The 18,802-nt window shown below is 44.9% G+C and overlaps 5 protein-coding genes across 5 annotated transcripts; 2 read left to right on the top strand and 3 right to left on the bottom strand.

Moving 5' to 3' along the window:
• Window positions 1–1,120: 1,120 nt before the first annotated feature.
• Window positions 1,121–2,092, bottom strand: AOL_s00006g350 (uncharacterized protein; the record flags this gene model as incomplete). Its single annotated transcript, XM_011119659.1, has 1 exon — window positions 1,121–2,092. The coding sequence occupies one exon, from the start codon at window positions 2,090–2,092 to the stop codon at window positions 1,121–1,123; it is 972 nt and encodes a 323-aa protein (XP_011117961.1).
• Window positions 2,093–5,765: 3,673 nt separating this feature from the next.
• AOL_s00006g351 (uncharacterized protein) lies at window positions 5,766–6,797 on the bottom strand (the record flags this gene model as incomplete). The annotated part of the gene is made up of 1 exon (XM_011119660.1): window positions 5,766–6,797. The coding sequence occupies one exon, from the start codon at window positions 6,795–6,797 to the stop codon at window positions 5,766–5,768; it is 1,032 nt and encodes a 343-aa protein (XP_011117962.1).
• A 1,319-nt stretch (window positions 6,798–8,116) lies between these two features.
• On the bottom strand, window positions 8,117–9,021 carry AOL_s00006g352 (uncharacterized protein; the record flags this gene model as incomplete). The annotated part of the gene is made up of 4 exons (XM_011119661.1): window positions 8,117–8,124; window positions 8,192–8,431; window positions 8,518–8,720; window positions 8,810–9,021. The coding sequence occupies 4 exons, from the start codon at window positions 9,019–9,021 to the stop codon at window positions 8,117–8,119; spliced, it is 663 nt and encodes a 220-aa protein (XP_011117963.1).
• Window positions 9,022–10,196: 1,175 nt separating this feature from the next.
• Window positions 10,197–12,704, top strand: AOL_s00006g353 (uncharacterized protein; the record flags this gene model as incomplete). The annotated part of the gene is made up of 7 exons (XM_011119662.1): window positions 10,197–10,751; window positions 10,822–10,944; window positions 11,007–11,438; window positions 11,489–11,741; window positions 11,800–12,445; window positions 12,517–12,602; window positions 12,688–12,704. 7 exons carry the CDS (start codon window positions 10,197–10,199, stop codon window positions 12,702–12,704), a joined length of 2,112 nt encoding a protein of 703 aa, XP_011117964.1.
• Window positions 12,705–17,626: 4,922 nt separating this feature from the next.
• On the top strand, window positions 17,627–18,699 carry AOL_s00006g354 (uncharacterized protein; the record flags this gene model as incomplete). Its single annotated transcript, XM_011119663.1, has 4 exons — window positions 17,627–17,704; window positions 17,731–18,348; window positions 18,428–18,559; window positions 18,628–18,699. 4 exons carry the CDS (start codon window positions 17,627–17,629, stop codon window positions 18,697–18,699), a joined length of 900 nt encoding a protein of 299 aa, XP_011117965.1.
• Window positions 18,700–18,802: the final 103 nt, after the last annotated feature.

Here is an 18,802-nt window from a genome sequence, read left to right on the forward strand (position 1 = left end):
GTTTGCGAGGGGGGGATTAGAAGGTAACGCTGGCATCAGGCTTTGTGCGAAAGGAGATTTGTTCAGGAGCCTGGGAAATGTTTGATGAACCCCACAGTTCACCGATAACCGACGCGACAGGAACTGGTTTACCCCATTATTAATAATATCAGCGATCAATTATTGTATTCAACGGAGCATAAAGTTGGGACGAAACACTCATCAGATGCGCCTCGGATGGAGAGAAAGAGAGAGAGAAGAGAGAGCATCTGTGAGTTCAGATCAGAGAATATACCTCTGGATCTGACAATTATCGTTCCGTTATCATTCCATGAAACACTCAAGTCCCAAGAACCATATGCCCAGGCCGTTGGGATGTGCCCATGTTCCTTCGAAGTCACGGGAGCCTTAGCTCCCTTTCATATTAACAGCCTGTGCAAGGGTTTCAGCCTGGAATGCTTCTGCGCGATGACATCGGTGGGCTTTCGGAACTATCCTGAAGAGGCATCTGCAACAACTACTGGGCAACCCATTTTCGGTGGTAGACGCCCAGGAGAGTATTGTTCTTCACAGATTAGGTTGCATTTTATGCACAAACCCCAAAGCTTCATTTCTAGAACGGGATTCATCGAAAAGAAGCGAACAGGGTTCAATTGGCAACATTGTATTCTGGCCAAAAGCTACTAGCATCGATATATAAAAGATATATAGTCTGCAGCACAGCGCATAATCCACTAGACATAGATGGTGCATGCTATCGATGTCGGTTCGTTTGTCCTAAGGCTGGATAGGAGAACTGCTTCAGCACCCACAGCTTCGTCTGGCTAAATAGACCCATATTCACAGACACGCCAAGGCAGTAGCTTGGGAGAAGAAGAGCTCGGCTAGCCCATCCCGTTCTTACTACGTCATCTCAGGTTATTGTCATGGCTGGCATGCCCCGATACTCAGGAATTTCCTGACAGGATTGCATGAGAAGTGGGGTTCGGACTGCTCTAGATTTTCAACGGAAGATGGGTCCCGGTTACAGGAGATTTGTAGTCTGATTTAAGTTCGCCCGCCCAGAAATCAGTGCAGGAAGGAATGTGTGTCAGTCAGCCTTAGCGAGAAGGGGACGTTTTTAAGCAGAATCATTACGAGGTTAGTGTCGGAGATAGTCGTGCAGATCCTGCCTGGCGGCTCGTTCGGCCTTCTCGAGGCGCTGCATTTGCTTTGCTGTGAGCAGTCGCGGTCTCTTGGGATTTGGGTCTGAAACGCTGTCTGCATTATCCCTTATCGATTTCGAGGGTTTCGCACCGATTCCCAAGTTATCATTCTTTGAAGTGGCTTTAACAGGGAATCGGATACCCTGTCTTTCCGCACCGAGGCCTTCGCAACCGTCTGGATTCCAACCTAGCTTTACCATGTGTTTGTATCCTTCTGATTGACGATTCAAATGATGGGGGGGTTTGGAATGTTCTAAACTGAACATGTGGGCCGTCGTTCGAACATGAGACTCCCAATCCGTTACACGAGAATTGCATGTTGAGCAGATCTCGTCGACTACTACCGTCGATGTCTCGATCGGGTGTTCCACAACGGCCGAGGCTGGTCCTACAACGGCGTCTTCCGAGAGGCAACGAGCCGGGTTACATATCCCAGCCTCTTCGGGTGTGTCTAGACTGTCAGACGACCCTGAAAGAATACTCGATCCTTTGCTCGAGCGCGGTTTGTTTGTGGCATGATCACGTCGTGATGGCATCATGCTTCTTGCCGTTCCGGACGATATTTCCATAACGGAACTTGACCCATGTAAAAGCTTCGCTTTTGATGTTGATGTACCTTTAGATTGACTGGAAGGGGTCGGCTTGCTGGAAGGAGACGATGCATTTGTTGAGCCGGGTTCGGATGGTAAAACGAGAGAGAGATAAAATTCTGCGACAGAGGATCCGTGATTTGGTCGACTCTCCCGAGCCGTCTGATGAAGCACTTCACCATCCTGATCTTCACCGGACGCCGGGACAAAATGAATTGGCTTCCGTTTAACACCGGTTCCAAATGGCCGAGGGATGCGCCAGGAGTGGGGGTTCTCCGGGGACCTTAGATCGGCCGGGGAGTCTCCATCAACAGACATTCTGGCGGTATCTTGTTCGTAGTTGTTTGAATTGGTCATGCAAGTGAAATGCAAATGTTTGTCCAGAGACATCGGCCTCTTTCTTGCTAAAGGTCTCGGCTTGGCAGAGACCGTCGACGCTATTACTCAACAGCTTCTGTACTTTGCCGTCGGCCTCTGGCCTTTGTGGCTAGTATGAACGGGAGTGCATTCGCAAACGAGCTCGACGAATCATCAACAATCGACGCTACCTGATCGGAGATGCTCGTGCCCTTAGATACAATTCTCATCCGAAGCGAGACTGGCGATTATATTATCGCGCCGCAGCTACGCAGACTGTTTTCGTTCTGGCCCTTTGCCTAATGTTTGATGTGAGGTGGATTCGGCGATGATTGACAATCCCTTGCTTTCAAGGGACCGGGTATGCTTGCTAACCTCTGCAAGAAGAAAGTGCTGGCGCGGGTTACATACTGCAGGTCATCGACCCCAGGGCTTGAGTACATCAACCTTATCCATTTTCGAGTCGAAGTGGGGACAGCTGGTTCAAAAACGAAATGCACTTCCAACCAACCAGTAAGGAAGCTCAAGTTAGCTCCAATACAGCTATGGAGCATAGCTCGGCAGCTTGCTAAGCTATGTTCTCGCCAGACTCGACTCGAAGGAATTCCATCTGATCATGCCGCCAGAAATATTATTATTACAAAAATAGAAAAACTCGAAGTCTCTGGATCATCAAGCTCCAATCAGGGCCATGACAAGGCATTTGCCCTTTTTTTCCCTTAATTTTCGGGTTAGCCGCCAAGATAATTGTTATATTCAGATGCGCCTCAATACGAGTTCCTGTTGGAGCTCGCCCGGCCAAGAGTGTGCTATCAAGACTCGAGAAGTACCGATACCAACTGCTACTTCTCCTGTTTATTACCTATCCAGCGGAGCCATCAGCCGCCTCGGAAAAATAAGTTTCGCTTTAACGAGTGAAATTTTCGTCTGGTCTTTCTTTCGAAGTGCATTAAACCCACCAAGATTCTGCGTGCTCATGCAAACCCGCACGTACTCTGAAAAGCTTACTCGCATGAAATCTTCTGTCCATGCCACCTGACATTATTGAACACGTCACTGTGCAAATGCAAATGCCTGACATAAGAGGGGTTTGGTGCATTGGATCGATGTATGTAGCCCTACTCGAGTTCTGTCTAGACGTCTGCACTACCAATTGCGTCTTCGTTCTTTCGCCTATTACGGCAAAGGTCAGCATGAGGACCTACAGCCAGGTTGAAAAGCATTGGTAATTGTTAACCGTCCGAAGGTTGCAGCCGTCTGATAAGGTTGCAATTCTCAATTCTCATGGTTTCGTATCATGGTGGGCAGTATTTGTAATGGCATCCTAACAGCCATACCCCGGTACCCCACGCTTTGGAAAACATTTCCATAAAGTACATATCTAAGTACGCGTATCGCCAGTAGACACCAGACTTTTTTATTTTATTTTATAAAAGTCCTTGGCATTTGTAGGGGTCCCAAGTTCACCATGCGCTGTCCTTCGAGCCTCGGCTAATATCCTCCAAGTTCGGTCTCTTGCAGACAGGATAAGGGATTCCCTTAATGCTGGTTTTGCAGACTGTCCTGTCCCAGAAAGCGGGAAAGGATGTGCAGATATATGACGTCGATTCGAACCCTTCCATGTGTGTTCCTTCCAATAAGCAATTATTGGGTTTCGAAGGGTTCCGTTAGCCTTATTGCCCCGTGAGATTGGAATACGGTAACCTAAGGTCCCATTATAAAGTCTAAATGGTCTGGGAACCGGTGCGCTGCAGTGCAGCACCGAGTGGGGAACCCAACATCAAGCCACTTTGCTCAGACGCTTCCCTGGGCCCTGGTCTGGGGTCAATGTTAGTCAGGAGTACTATAGTGGTATCGCTTACTATAGTGGAATCGCCATGTTTCGACTATGATTGGAAAACTCGAAACTGCCAGTGCGTTCGATAATCTTCTTCCAGCTAATATTTCGGGTTTCAAGGTTCTTCGGGGTTCTTCGCATCAGCTGGCATGCCTAGTTGAGCTTTCGCTATCTAGCTGGATCATATCATGGGAGAATATACGAAGGCCAAGCTTAATCAATTGATAGACGATGCCCAATGGCTGGTGTGAGGCAAAGTAAAAGCGCAAGCACTCCGTAACTACGTAGTTCGAAACAAAAGAGCCGAATGGAACGGTCTGGAACATTAGTGAGGCGCTAACTGGGCTGAAATTGGTTATCATGATTGAACTTGGGAAGGGAGAAAAAATACAACTCAGTTTAACCATTTCAGGGACCCTTGCTTGGAGTTGTCGGCTTTGGGGGCTCGACGCCGATGATCGTATCTTCATGGCATAATCGAACTCGTCAAGGCCCCGCGTATATCATACCAAGAAAAGGGCTTTCAAACTCTTCCGAGTAATAATAAGACGTGCATAGATTATTGTTGAAAAAACGGATTAGCCCGCATATCAGCCGGGTGACGGATTAACTATTGGCCCAACGTTGATATGTAGGCCGGGAGGCTATAATAGAAACGCATGCTGTCGAATATTGGCACATGTGCACATGATATATATCGGATTTGCTAAGTTTCCCATTTCTGAAGGCTGCCACCTCCTTGGGTAATCTTACAATCGATCGTGGTGAAGGTGGAACTAGTCATTGCGATCGAAGGGATGGGATTGGATGGGATTCTGGACTTATTTTCCGACACCGCACGCGGGTCCCTTAGGCGCATTCAAGGGATATGCCTGAGAGACCTAGTCAGACGTGGGAAATATCTTGGTTCGGCTATAGCCACTGCAAGCCAATCCATGCAAGTGTGATTTTTTAGGGAATCGTATGTACATACATATCTGCATCCAGTTCTTATCTAACTCAAGTAGGAAGTATCGATCGATCGATTTTTCAAGTTTTTGGAAGATCATTCTTCAAAACAGGCAGAGCTCACTTCTGTCTGCCATTTCTATGTAGTTAACATTGCGATCACGACTCCTTTTGTGAATTCAGGGACAAATCTGGCATTCTAGAATCGATCATATGACGGCATCCGGTGCATAGTGGGGGGATCATTGCTTTTAAAGCTTTCTCCTTTTTTGCTGCGTGGCGTTTTTTCTCCCCTTTTTGTTCCAGCAATGAGAAGCTGCAAAAGGAGCTCTCTTCTTTATGTTTACTCCTTGCTAAGTATTATAAGCATTCGGATATCTTCGATCTGGATCTTCGAATCGAGCTACATCGACAAAACATTCATCAATTCGGATAATCGGCTAGCGCTAGCTAAGATCGCAAGTTTATACATATATGCATATCTATCTAGGCATGTACATGTACCTGCTCAGGTTTTAATATTTGTCAAGAAGCTTGGCCTTTGCGAACTCAATTCTAGACCCAGGATATTATATTTTGGAACGGGCTAAGTCGTCATCATTCTGCACGAGGTGGAAGTTAATCTTAGACAGCTCACGAGGGACCCACCGGTCACCAAGGGTATTCGATCGATCGCATCGAGGATCTACACTGAAACGGGATATGTGAACACCGAAGTTGATATCCAGGGATGTTACCAGTCTCGGCTGGGATATGACCTTCCTGGATAGGGTGCAAAAATGCAACATTCAGCGCATTAAATTCTATAATCTGAGGCATTTTGAAGTATGAACACGATGAGATACCGGACTATTCCTCCAATTCATCTATTCGACTGAACATAACGAACTCCGAAGGTACACCAAAAAGGCCCCGCCCCAAACTTCTCCCTTCAAGATACTCTTGAATCACACTTTCCTTGTATAGCTCTGCAAGTTCCAAAGCGGGGGCGTGAAACTTCATGTCGAATTGAACAAGCAAAGATACCATATCCAATCTTCCATAGCTGATAGCATATTTCAGTGTTTCTAGGTCGATACAAGCCCCTTTTTCTAGGAGGTATCGGGCCACTGCAAGGTCGCCAGTGAGGACTGCGCCGTCAAGAGGGGTAAATTGTGGCCTTGTGTCATCTAGGTCCTGAGGGTTGATGGTTGCGCCAGCTTCGACGAGAATGCGTATGGTCTTTATTCTTTTTACTCCTGGGGGGAGGGCAGCGGTTGGTATTCGGCAACAGGTTTGAAGTGCGGTTCCAAGATAACTCACACTTGGGGCGTTTACACCTACGCCTTTATCTATAAGACACTCCAAATTTTCTGTATCGTTATACCGGTCTGCTGTAAGTTGGAGAAGTTTGCGCCTTTGGCGCATCACGTTATGAATGACTCCATCTTCGTTTGACAGAAGGTTAGCGGAAACGCTGGACTTCACATCTCTCATTCGCCGAATAACACGTTCGAGGACTCCCCGGGATAGCCGAAAGTTAGAGTCATTTTCGAGGATGCCTGCAAATTCGTATTCCGTTTTAGACGTAAGGATACCGATGCCGCTCTCAGCGAGCATATCATCACATTTGTTTTGATCCTTCAAAATCATAGATATTTTCCTGTATTCACTACAAATCGCTGTCTCCCAGTCGGAACTCTCATGAGCTGTTTTTCTAGAACTAGACCCCGAGTTACTGGTAGGTTCCTGGTGCGAGCGGGGAGGTATGCTGATTTGGCCGTTCTGATGAACCATCCATATGTCTCTAGCGCTCCCCAATAGTGTTATATTGCCGTTAATTCCCCTGATATCGTGAGCTTCCCTACTGATGACTTCAAACATCAGTTCGCCAACTGCCATGACATTGAAACTGGGAAAGTCATGGAAACTAAAGATGCCTGATGTATTATTACTATTTTGGCAACACGATTTCGGAGACAGCCAGAATAAGGAGTCGAAGGTGCTATTTTCTTCTCGGGGTGATAAAAGTGGAATCAATATATTGCCTCTGTATTTGAGAACCAAAACTGGCAAGACAAGCTGCTTGTAACTACTTAAGCGTCCAAGCATCCACCGGAAAGTGAACCAGCCCGAGCCAACTATACCCCCACTCGGAAAACATCTACATGTACGATGTTTATCTGACTTCTGGTGTAAACTCGGTATTATGTCTTGCAAATAGATATGGGTACAGGTAATACGAGAACCAAGGAGATTCGCGAAAGCCTTTATGTTTTTGATTTGAGCTTCCTCGCTGGACCTAACTGTGCGAGATATCGTAAGTGAATCCTCTACGAATGTTTTTGACATTTTAATAGAAGCCCCAGCAGCGCAAATCTTAAAAACCCAAACAGAATCTGTAATCTTGTGGTGGGTGCTTGCATCGCGAATAAAACGTTCGATATCTTTCTTTTCTGTAGTGGTGCGGCATTTCTGGATATATTGCAACAGAAATGTGAATAAAAGTGTTCGATCCACCCCTATAACGGCGCATAGGAAGCTGCAGAGATGCTTTGGCGTCAGGTAAGTGTCCAAAAAAGGTGATAATTCTGCCCAATACCAGTCCGGGACTACCCATGGATCTCGCGTATTTCTATCCTCGACTTTGTTCTCGGGACGTTCGATAGGCGAGATGAGGGAACGGAGCAGCATTCTAGCATCCCCATCCCATCGGAATAATAGAGCCCGCAAGATTAGAAGGCTTATGCTAATCCCGCAATCATAACGTAGAAAGCGTAATAACGAATAATCTTTCTCGGTTTCCATCATCGGGGTTGATCCTAGGGACCAGAGCTCGTGCTCTATGTCCGCCGTACGCATGTGCCGACTAGCATCCCGGAAGCAAGAGCGCAGGAAGCGGAGAGAATCAGCGTTCCAGGTTGGGAAATGTTTTATTCGAGCTAGATTCCTGAGAAAAACTGCCAGGTCGGAAAAAATATTGGTAGCATCGTCTTCGGTGTTAATACCCTCAAACGTTAGATGGCGGAAATCCTGGTTTAGCTTTCCTACCCAAGCCGAAGTAAGGCTAGGATAGTGCTGATAAACTATCTGAACGAGGCGTGAGTCTAGTCGTACCGCAGAAAATAGAAGCAGGCTACTGCAGGCCGCTTTTACGGATATGGTGTTAAGTGAGATCAACCCCTCAAATGTCCGATACCCACTCTCGGCCTTTAGCCTTTCTAGGACTCTATTTATTATTTTAAAGTCTAGTAGTCGATTTGAAAGCCTGTATAAAAGAGATCTTAGATATTTACGGCCGCGAGACTCCATGATAACCTTTTCTTCCGGTTGGAGGCCCCGACGGTACGAGAGTGCGGATTTGCATATCGTGATGATTTCTGGATCGGATATTTTGATTGGCAAAGAATTCAGAAGCTCCATTGGGATGCACCATGTTGTGAAAATCGGCCAGGACAGCGGGCTCGCAATTGGGCTACGAACTTCAACAGTCGCTAAAATCGGCGAGGTGGGTGATATCACTTGCGTAGTAGAAGCTATTAGAGTAGCATGAATTGAAATTAGCATACCTTAATACCCTTCATGCGATTTATAGAGGAAGGGGTACCTTTATTTTTCATACACGACAGCTCAGTCAACGAAAATTTTCTTGCGATTTCCTTCTTGACTTTTTTCGAAGAGACAAAAAAATCCCCGTTGATAACGGCCTCGGATTCTTTTCCATCCCCACGAGTAACCACAGACTCTGCAATGGTTTCCCATTGACGTTTTGTCCCACGTTTCTTGAATCCCCATTTATTGAGTCGGTCACGATATTGAACGAGACTATATGTTATCGGTTCCAATCGATTAGGCGAATTGATACACAGTCGCGGATTATTAAATATCGATTAGGGGTTAATTTGTGAACTTACGATGCTCCGAAGTTGTAATGTGATTCCATCGTTTCTCTAACCTTCTCGAGTGTGTAGTTTAGACCGAGATAATAGAATTTCATCTCTTCCTTGTATTCATCCATGGCTGTTATCGGTGATGCGCGTTTTCGTTTAACAGGCACCAGAGATGTCTGTTTCATTTGTGTATCAATGTCCATCATGGATGAGGTTGGAATTTTCACTAGAGCCATAGTTGTAGAGTTTTCTTAGATAGGCGTTTCTTCCTTTGATTTGCTCGGGATTCGGAATGAGGTATTTGGGTATGGTATATATTCCTAGTGTAAATTCACTATGGCTTGCGAAGTTATAGAAGGCTGAAATATTTGAATAGAAAATGAAGTATCCCAGAATTCCTGGGAGAATAAGATAAAACTATAGCTTTTGATCAGAAGTGTTTTGTTTTTTGTTTGGAGAGTGCTGTTATTCGAGTTTGACTCTTTGGAAAGCGCACCAGGAGATGCCATATTTATATCCAAATCCTCAATTCACATCCCCATATAAAATTTCAAACAGCATGCATCTTTGTATAACACAATTGAAGCCTTGTATACTACAGGGGTGGTGCCATACGCATTCTATGATTGGTCGGTTCTCAAAATTCGTTCGGTAAAACTTGACTATCTGCGGCTTCATGCAGCCAAGCTGTCGAAAATGGGGCACGGCTGAGATGCCCTTGATTATTGATAAAGTGGACCCGAGATACGTATCAAGATGGTTCGCATACTGTCCAATAATTCTCTCTGAAGATTTCATAGGACATGTAGCATGATGACAGTTTTTCACTGAAGTGGTGGAAACCTTTTGTCCTGGTGATCATGCATCATAACCGTTAACTATGTCTTCTCAAATTAATTTTGCCCCTCCCGTGATCTCGATCCTTATCTTACCGTCGTCTTGTGAAAATTTAAAGGTAAGTGCATAGAATTCAGAATCATCTTTAAATAGAACCGCGGAGAGATAGTGCCTTCCGAATCCCTTCCGTAGTGTTAGTAATATTCTGAATCAGTAAAATTTGACAAAGTGGAGCCGCGAACTGAGGCAACCCCACGAGAGCTCGAGAGGTTTGTTGGATCTTGTCATGAACGTTGTTGTGGTTGTAACCTCAATGCAGCCGGCTACCTTCGCCAATGACGTATCAGCCCCGAGCTAACCTTCCGCTAAACTCCACGAGCTTGCAACTTGCGCTTCAGCCGACAAGAAAAACCTCCTTCTTTCCACCGTATCATCTCCAATTGATAGTATCTTCATTGTATCCCCTCATTTCCCTGGGAGCTTCCCAAGTATTTTTTATGCATGCCGGTCGCATGAACCCCTAAGCGGAGCCGCGAACCCCTCATCCCACCTCTCTGCGACCTCCTTATCAATTATGTTCGCACCTCGTCTCCTCTCGCACGCGACATCACGATGTCTGCGAGGCGCGATTCGAACTTCACAGTCGCCAATATTATCGCAACTAGAAGCCAGTACAAATTTTGTTAAACCATTAAGTTTTAATGCCATTCGGTCCATTCGCACTGTTCGTCCAACGCCTGCAGCTGCCACTCGCACCCCGCTCGCCTGTAATTTAAACCCAATTGCTCGCCGACAGTCCCCGATATTACAACAAATCCGTAGATATGCCGATGAAGCTAAGGCTAACGGGAAGGTTAAGAAACCCCGTGGCCGAATTTTCAGGGCTGTTATTCGTACTCTGACAACATTAGGGTTGATTGGAGGTATCTTGGGCGGCGCACTGGTCTGTTTCTTTATCTACGACGCCACAACCTACAAGGAGGACCCCGAAGTTGTAGATGTACCTGTTTCCGAATTAGCATTGAATCCAGAACGTGGCGGGCCGAAAAACTTGCCTATCGCTAGGGTTCTTGTTGACGATGATGAATCTGAAGGAAAGGGAACTTGCAAACATAAACCAAAGCTGGTGGTATGATCTTATATCTTCTTCTTTTAATTTATAGATGTGGTGAAAAGCTCACAAAATAATGTTTTGGTAGATTCTCGGATGCGGCTGGGGTTCTGTTGCGATCCTGAAGACCCTCCAAGCCGACCAGTACCACGTCACCGTTGTCTCACCATCCAACTACTTCTTGTTTACACCGTTCCTACCAAGTGCTACCGTATGTTATATACCGATGCTTCTTAATTTAAAAGGGGGGTAGGCACTAAAAGCGAAGTCTAGGTTGGAACTCTTGAACTTCGCTCTCTTGTCGAACCAATCCGGACCATCCTCGCACGTATTAAGGGCCACTTCCTCCAAGCTGAGGCTGAAAGTGTCGATTTCAGTGAAAAGCTCGTGGAAGTATCTCAGGTTATTGATGGTGAAAAGCGTCACTTCTATCTACCCTACGACAAGCTTATTATCGGAGTTGGTTCAAAAACCAATACACATGGTGTAGAGGGACTCGAACATTGCCAATTTTTGAAGACTATTGATGATGCTCGGAAAATCAGGAAAAAGGCTATTGGAAACTTCGAAAAGGCTGTTCTACCAACTACTAGTGACGAGGAAAGGAAACGACTCCTTTCTTTTGTTATTTGTGGTGGTGGACCAACTGGTATCGAATTTGCAGCTGAGATTTACGATATGCTGAATGAGGATCTGATCCGCCATGTAAGTCCGGCTGAACTCTGAGTGTATATAGGGTACTGACAAAGAGATAGTATCCTCGAATCCTCAGAAATGAAGTTTCGGTCCATGTTATCCAATCGCGAAGCCACATTCTGAACACCTATGACGAGGCTCTATCAATGTACGCCGAAGAAAGATTTGCACGAGACCACGTCGAAGTCTACACAAATGCACGCGTGCAAGAGGTTAAGCAGGACAAGATCGTGTTTTCGGAAAAGACTCAAGATGGCAAAGTGGTCACTAAGGAAATCCCCTACGGACTTTGCTTGTGGTCCACCGGTGTCTGTAAGTTCTGCGCATGCCTACAGCTGAAACATATGGATCTCTAATAAAAGCTGCCTAGCCCAAACCGATTTTGCAAAAAACCTTGCTACGAAGCTGGACAAGCAGACCAATAAACATGCCCTTGAGACTGACACTCATCTCCGCCTGATCGGTGCCCCAATCGGGGACGTGTATGCCATTGGTGACTGCTCAACTGTTCAATACAACCTAGCCCAAAACATCATAACCTTCCTCCGCGAGATTGCCTGGGAAAAGGGAAAGGACCCTAAGGAGGTCCACCTAACTTTCAAAGACTGGCAAACCGTCGCACAGCGAGTGAAGAAACGTTTCCCGCAAGCTGGTCAGCACCTTCGTCGTCTCGATAAACTCTTCCAACAATATGACGTTGACAAATCTGGCACCCTCGATTTCAATGAATTCTCGGAATTACTTTCAGAGATTGACAATAACCTGACAAGTTTGCCGGCTACAGCACAGAGAGCTCACCAGCAGGGCCAATATTTGGCAAGAAAACTGAATAAGCTCGCACAAGTCGCACCAGGGATGAGAGCGAATGAGTTGTTAGATGGAGATCTAGATGAGACTTACTATAAGGCTTTTGAGTATAAGCATTTGGGAAGCTTGGCTTATGTGGGGAATGCGGCTGTGTTTGACGTCCAGGGCTTTAACTTTGCAGGCGGTATCGCCGCTGTCTATCTTTGGAGGTGAGTGGATATGGTATCCGTGTCTATCTAATCGATAAAAGTGTGGGTGACTAAACAGATCTCGCTTCTAGATCCGCGTATTTCGCACAAAGCGTGAGCTTGAGAACCCGATTCTTGTTATTTATGGATTGGGCGAAGAGGGCTTTGTTTGGTAGAGGTATGTTCTTTCCCCTTCGGTTCTATGCAGTCTTATGTTGTCATAGGATGTATGTATGTAAGCTAAGCTGACTGCGTTGGATTAGATATGATGGATCTCTGAAGGGGCTTAGTGTCAAAGACTGGGCGAGCCACATTGCATGGCCACACCTAGCCACAACTCTTCTTAAACTGCTCTCTGGCATAAAAGGACTACGCCTTAGGATCAAATACTACTTGGGACAACGACTCTATAGAACAGAAGGTGGTATCAAGCGCCAAATGCAATTAACGTTCATTACTGTTGCAAAAACAAAAAAAAAAGTAAATAGTACACATACGCGCGGTAAGCTAGCGGTAAACTGGGTTTTGTATTGATTTTTTTTTTTTTTTCAGATTTATTGGTTTTAGAAATATAAATATTTTTAATTTAAGGCATAGTTTTCTGGGTACATATGCAATTGGTATTCTTTAAGCTTCTTAGGATGTAGAGGGTTTAATTATTAATTCCAATCACAAGGCAGTGGAAAAGGTAGACTCTAGATTTTGTGAATTTAAGGGCTTCAGAGACTCGTACTAGAGGTCTGAAAGTGTAAACGCCGACGTCTACACCTTGCATTGACGATAAACATGATCTGTTCGATATATATATAAAGCTACGAGGGGGAATTGAGTATCGTGTCAACCACGTCTTATAGAAATAGCGCATAAGAGTGAATGTACAAACGCGGGTGCGTCTATATGTGCTATTTTTGAAGGCCGATCGTCGGGGGCGGTTATATTCTGTAGATGAGCTCTCATGAGCATATATGTCTTCATCATTTGATATATTTGATTCCAAACTTATATTCAATCGATCAACTGATACCGAATAATCATATAACTGCGATATTATAAATCCCTATTTCAAAAATCCTGGCCGTATAAAAACTATACATAAGTAGCTAGGTAGCTATGATGCGAACCAAGATCTTTTCTACTCGACTTCTCGTCGCTCGTCCTGGGAGTTTGACTACTTCACCCCTACCTCGCAATAATCTTTGGGATTATAGTGGTCAATTAGGTCTCCAACCTCAACATCAACCACGACCACTTGCGCAGTTTCTGCAGCGACGGTTTGTTCAGGATAGTGGGAATTTGTCGAAACCTACGGTATATATACTATATATATATATATATATATCCATAATCTTCACGACTGATATTTTTTGATTTTAACGGAGGCTTTGCTAATCAATAATGTTCCATCAGTCTCCTCAACCAACGTATGATTCCAAGTTAGATCCGATCATTGAGTCTTTACGGCGTCTCGAGCAGGTAAATCCACTTGTCCTATACCAAAAACTAAAGAGAAGAGAAAGAAAAAAAGGCTGCGAACTAGGGCTCGAGATACTAATTTTTGATAAACTCTGGGGGAGATATCATAGAACCAGAATTTCATGAAAAAAGATCTAAACTACGTCCGCCGTTCATGTTCAATGACTGATCGGACTTGTTTCGGCATTCTTGTGGCGAGTACCATTTTCTGTAGGTGGTTTTCTTCTCTCCGCCGCTATATAATATATACATTATTATACGAATGTGGGCTAATCGCGATTTTTTTTAAATTTTAAATTTATTTTGATGCGCTTAGTGATGGGTCAAAATTATCATTGGTGGAAGCGTTCTTGAAGTGGCGATATATTTGATGGGATACAAGATGTCAGTACTGGTACTACCAATCCAATGCCGGTACCTAGACGGATATATCGAACTAGGATTATTAACCATGGATCCGGAAAAGACATATATTACATATACTCGTATACAATACAATAGAATAGAATATAGATCGACTCGATATATTTGTTGCTCGGAAACACGAACAATGCAATGTGCAATGCAATGCTGAGGAACAGTCGGGGCTGTACAGTACAGTTTTGGTGTAACAATGCAGAAACGACAGGTAAAATAGCCGGGAAAACCCACCAACGAGAAGAAAAAGCGCCACCCCAATTTTGGTATTGAATGCTGCAATGTGCGGGAGGATGCAACGCCGGAAATTTCGCTCGCTGGGGTACAGCTATTTACAGGGGTGGTGGTGGATGAACTCAATTGCGAGATGATGGAAGGGAAGGACCTGGACGTTAGTTATCGATAGAATATATATAATATAATGTTGAGCAGCGATGAATATATGCATGTTTATACGTACAATGCGTACATAACATGGTATGCATGCATGTGACATAATATAATCTGTCCGGTAGCGATAGAAAGCATTTGATGTTCGAAATTATTAGTTACTAGCAAGTTAGAGTGGTTTTATTACCGTTTAAATTGGAAGCTCTTTTCGAGGAAGGGTACTCCGTAATAAATTGCAATCGAGGTTTAACTGCCAGCTTTCGTATCGTGGCTGTGCCCTTCCTTCCCTTCCCTTCCCTTCCCCCTTACTCATCTCGTTTTGATTGGATCCGTCAACAGGCGACCAGCCAACGCTGTGCCCCGGCTAGTCGGACCTGTTTGGAAGAATAACCAAGAGAACAAGAGAAACCAAGGTCCCGTCGGCAGATGGTTTCTTCCTCCTTGAAAAGATAATTTTTCTGTTTAATTTTCTTTCAGTGTGCCGTCCGTTCGTTCATTCATTCATTCATTCATCTTCCATAGAACATGGTATTAATTTGGGTGTCCGGTGTGTATAATAGCGTCGCGTGCCAAGTTCGAAGGTTCCCCACAGGTCCCCTCTATAAATCGGCACAACGTTCGGGTCGTCGGCATACCTCCTTCGCACAGGACAGGTGATCATAGGTCAGCATGGGGCCCTGTTGGACGAATATGTAACTACATCAGTGCATATGTAGAGCTTATTTAGTAGTTAGAGGACCTGCTTCTTGACTGCCTGTTAGTGGCCAGTTTGTGAAAGAGAGATCGACGAATGCACGTACCCCCGGAAAGAATAAAAAAGTAGTCGTCAGCTTTTTTTGTAATTTTTGATACAAATATAGCTTTTACCTCCATGGCAAGGCTCTTGGGGATCTTGCGCAACTGACGATTGGCGCTCGCTGTCTGGTCTGGGCGGCTGTCATTCTTTGGGATGGCTTTTTTTCCCTTTCTTTCTTTCCTTTTGGGAAGCTATCCCTTTCCTTCCTGTCCCTTTCTTACCTTGTGAATGCTTTGCATGCGTCAAGTCAGTTTTTTTTTTGACAGGCGAAACGGAAACAAATGCTTTACAACTACTTATATATGACAATGCCAATGAGAGAAAAATAAGAATAAAAAATAATATAATAAAATAAAATAAAATAAAACGAGAGGGAAGTATTAGTTCGAAGCACTGCGGAATCAAGTTGGTGCAGGGGGTGCTGTGGGAGTCCAAGAAGGTTTGATTGGAGCATTTCGGACAGGCGACGTTCGCTGGTTTGCTGCCCGCTTGGCGAAGTTTCAAGGTCGAATCGATGGTGGTTTACGCCATGCATTAGTGCGCCGTCTATACATAACCTGTGCTATGTAAGATGTAATGTTATCATGTATGTAAGTATGTAAGTATGTAATGTTCTTCTCTTTCTCTCTTTTCTTACTCACCATCTTCTTGTTTTATTATACCATACTATACTATATATCTGGATCAATTCACAGATTTGGTGGATTCGTCGCTCGTTTCTCGATATATGTAATAGGTAGCTAAGTACTTACCTTATATCAATCAATCAATCAATCAATCAATCAATCAATCAATCCTCTCTCGCTTTTCCCTCTCACTTGGTAATTACTTCATTCGATCGATCGACCCCTCCCACCACCTCCTTCAGTTAGTTCAAATTCGACGGACGAGAGACGACGACGGAGACGACGAGTCTAATCGACTGTTAGAGTAGTTGCTTAAAGGATCCCAAGTGATATCGACTCTTGGAAGCAAAGGGAACATAGACGGAACGAATTGCAGCTTCCCTGTTCACTTTAACCTTTATCTCACGCACTGTCCTTTTTCGAACAAGGCCGGTCCATTATAGCCGACATTCATCTTCTGCCTGGCCTGACCTGGAACTGGGAATATCTTCTCTCTGTCTCTCTCTCTTCGACGGTCGTTCTTTGTTTTGCTCGGTTCTACTCTATTTCTACTTCACTCGTTCGACTCATTCTAGGACTGGACTTCCAAGGCCATCATTCTAGATTTCCAGATGCGAATCTAGGCTTCACGGGTTTCTCGCAATTGATTTGACAGTAAACGATAATTCCTGCGGCATATCCGAGCTCTGTTCCTGAAGCACTAGCGACATTCCGACCAGGCACCAGTCAGGTACAACATTGCAACCGTTATATACATATACTACATACTACATACACATACATACACACATAGGTCGTCATATGTATCCACCTATCTGATACATATATACAGGAACCCAGTCAGTCAAGTGCAAAGGAAGCATTGACAGAATTTTCCTTCTTCTATTTTTATTTTCTTTCAGCCGGCCATTTAGCAATTCTCCTGAGCGGAATTTGCTTAATGATTCTCAATTAAAAGGAGGAAATTCCAGTTCAGAAATATTAAAACAACACCTCATCCACATCCCCAAAAAGGCCTGCCTGGCTTGACTTGTCTTGTCTTCGAATTTGAAACCGCCCAAACCAAACTCAACCAAACTCAACCAAATCAATCCCCCCACAGTTTCTCTCGTTACATTTACGATACCGTCGCTTCAATTGCATCTTCAATTTTGATATCGCACTGCAGGATTACACTCCAGCTGGGCCGGTGTGGATCTTCGCGATCTAGCTTCCACACCTACCTTGAATTCTCCCCCTGATTTCTTCCTTTGCTCTCCCTCTCAACCATCAACTGGCTTGGCACACGTCCATCCTCCCACGCAATGCTACCTCGACAGTTCTCCCTCAACCGGTCAGGAATACTGTTACCGATAATAATCGTCCTCGTTATATTATTTCTCTTACTAAGAATAACAGGTTCGCTCTACTCTCCTTGATCTTTAATATTTGTTTCTCACTTTTTCCGTTAAAGTTCAAAAGCACGTGCTAACCATGTTTCCCTTCATTTTCCTTCAGACGATGGCGACACAAGACCTTGGGAATCGCGCCGGAAATACCCTCTCCGATCGCATGCTCAAAGTCCTCGACGGAGCTCCAGTAAATTATACACTAAGGAGGAACAGGCCCTGATACGTCGGAAACCACGATATGCTATTACCTCAACCATACAAACGGGCTCATACACCGCCCTGGGACTCATGCTAGGATATTCGATCCAGAAACACAACGATCTAGTAGCTATGGACGCCGAGCTGGTCATGTTGGTCCGATCCGGCGGTAACGATGGTGTTTCAGCCGAGAATATTACGCGATTGGAGAGAGCTGGCTGGAGAGTAAAAGAAGCTGAGGAATTGGAGTTCGAAAACGTGGATACATCGCAGATCAGAAGTCACCATCGACACAATCTCAACAAGCTGCACGTTTGGAGTTGGACCGAATACGAAAGAATCATCTTTTTGGATGCGGACACAGTGTGTAAAGGCTCCCTAGCGGAACTATGGCAGATGCCTGGAGATTTCGCAGCTGCGCCAGACGTCTGGTGGGATGTGATTACAGACAACAGGTTTAATTCGGGGTTGATGGTACTGAGACCTTCGACTGAGGAATTTCACTCGCTGGTGAAGCACGTTTCGGATCCAAACTACCATTCGCCGAACGACGCCGATCAGGCTTTCTTAAATACGTACTACCGGTTCAGGTACTTTGGGTTGCCATACAAATACAACTTCAACCTGATTATGGTAAGCTACTCGAGTAGCAATTTTGGGATCTTGGAGCTGGGAAAGAAACGCTAACAATTTTTCTTTTCCTTTTTTTTAGTACCAATTCCACCGATACTACTGGGACCTGCTATGGGACGAGGCTGTGATTGTCCATTTCACAGTCAGGAAGCCAAAGCCTAATCCAAGGGAACACTGCCACAAAGGCTGCAACGAATGGGAGCCTATGGAGGTGAGACTACTTTCCCATATCCACCGATGTACTTCAGAGCATCAAAATTAACTTTTTTTTTTCATCAGTGGTACGGAATGATGTTCCGCGAAATGCTTGCGTTTTACGGCTGGGAGAAGGAAATCCCGCTGTACGCCTAAATACTCGACCTAGCGACTTTTTTACCAGCTATCTCGATTCCTTTGTTATATTTCCCAGTCCACGACACGAATTCGTCCTTTCCACCGTACCGACACGACCTTT

The sequence above is a fragment of the Orbilia oligospora genome (assembly GCF_000225545.1).
Source record: "Orbilia oligospora ATCC 24927 unplaced genomic scaffold scaffold00006, whole genome shotgun sequence".
Lineage (NCBI taxonomy): Eukaryota > Fungi > Ascomycota > Orbiliomycetes > Orbiliales > Orbiliaceae > Orbilia > Orbilia oligospora.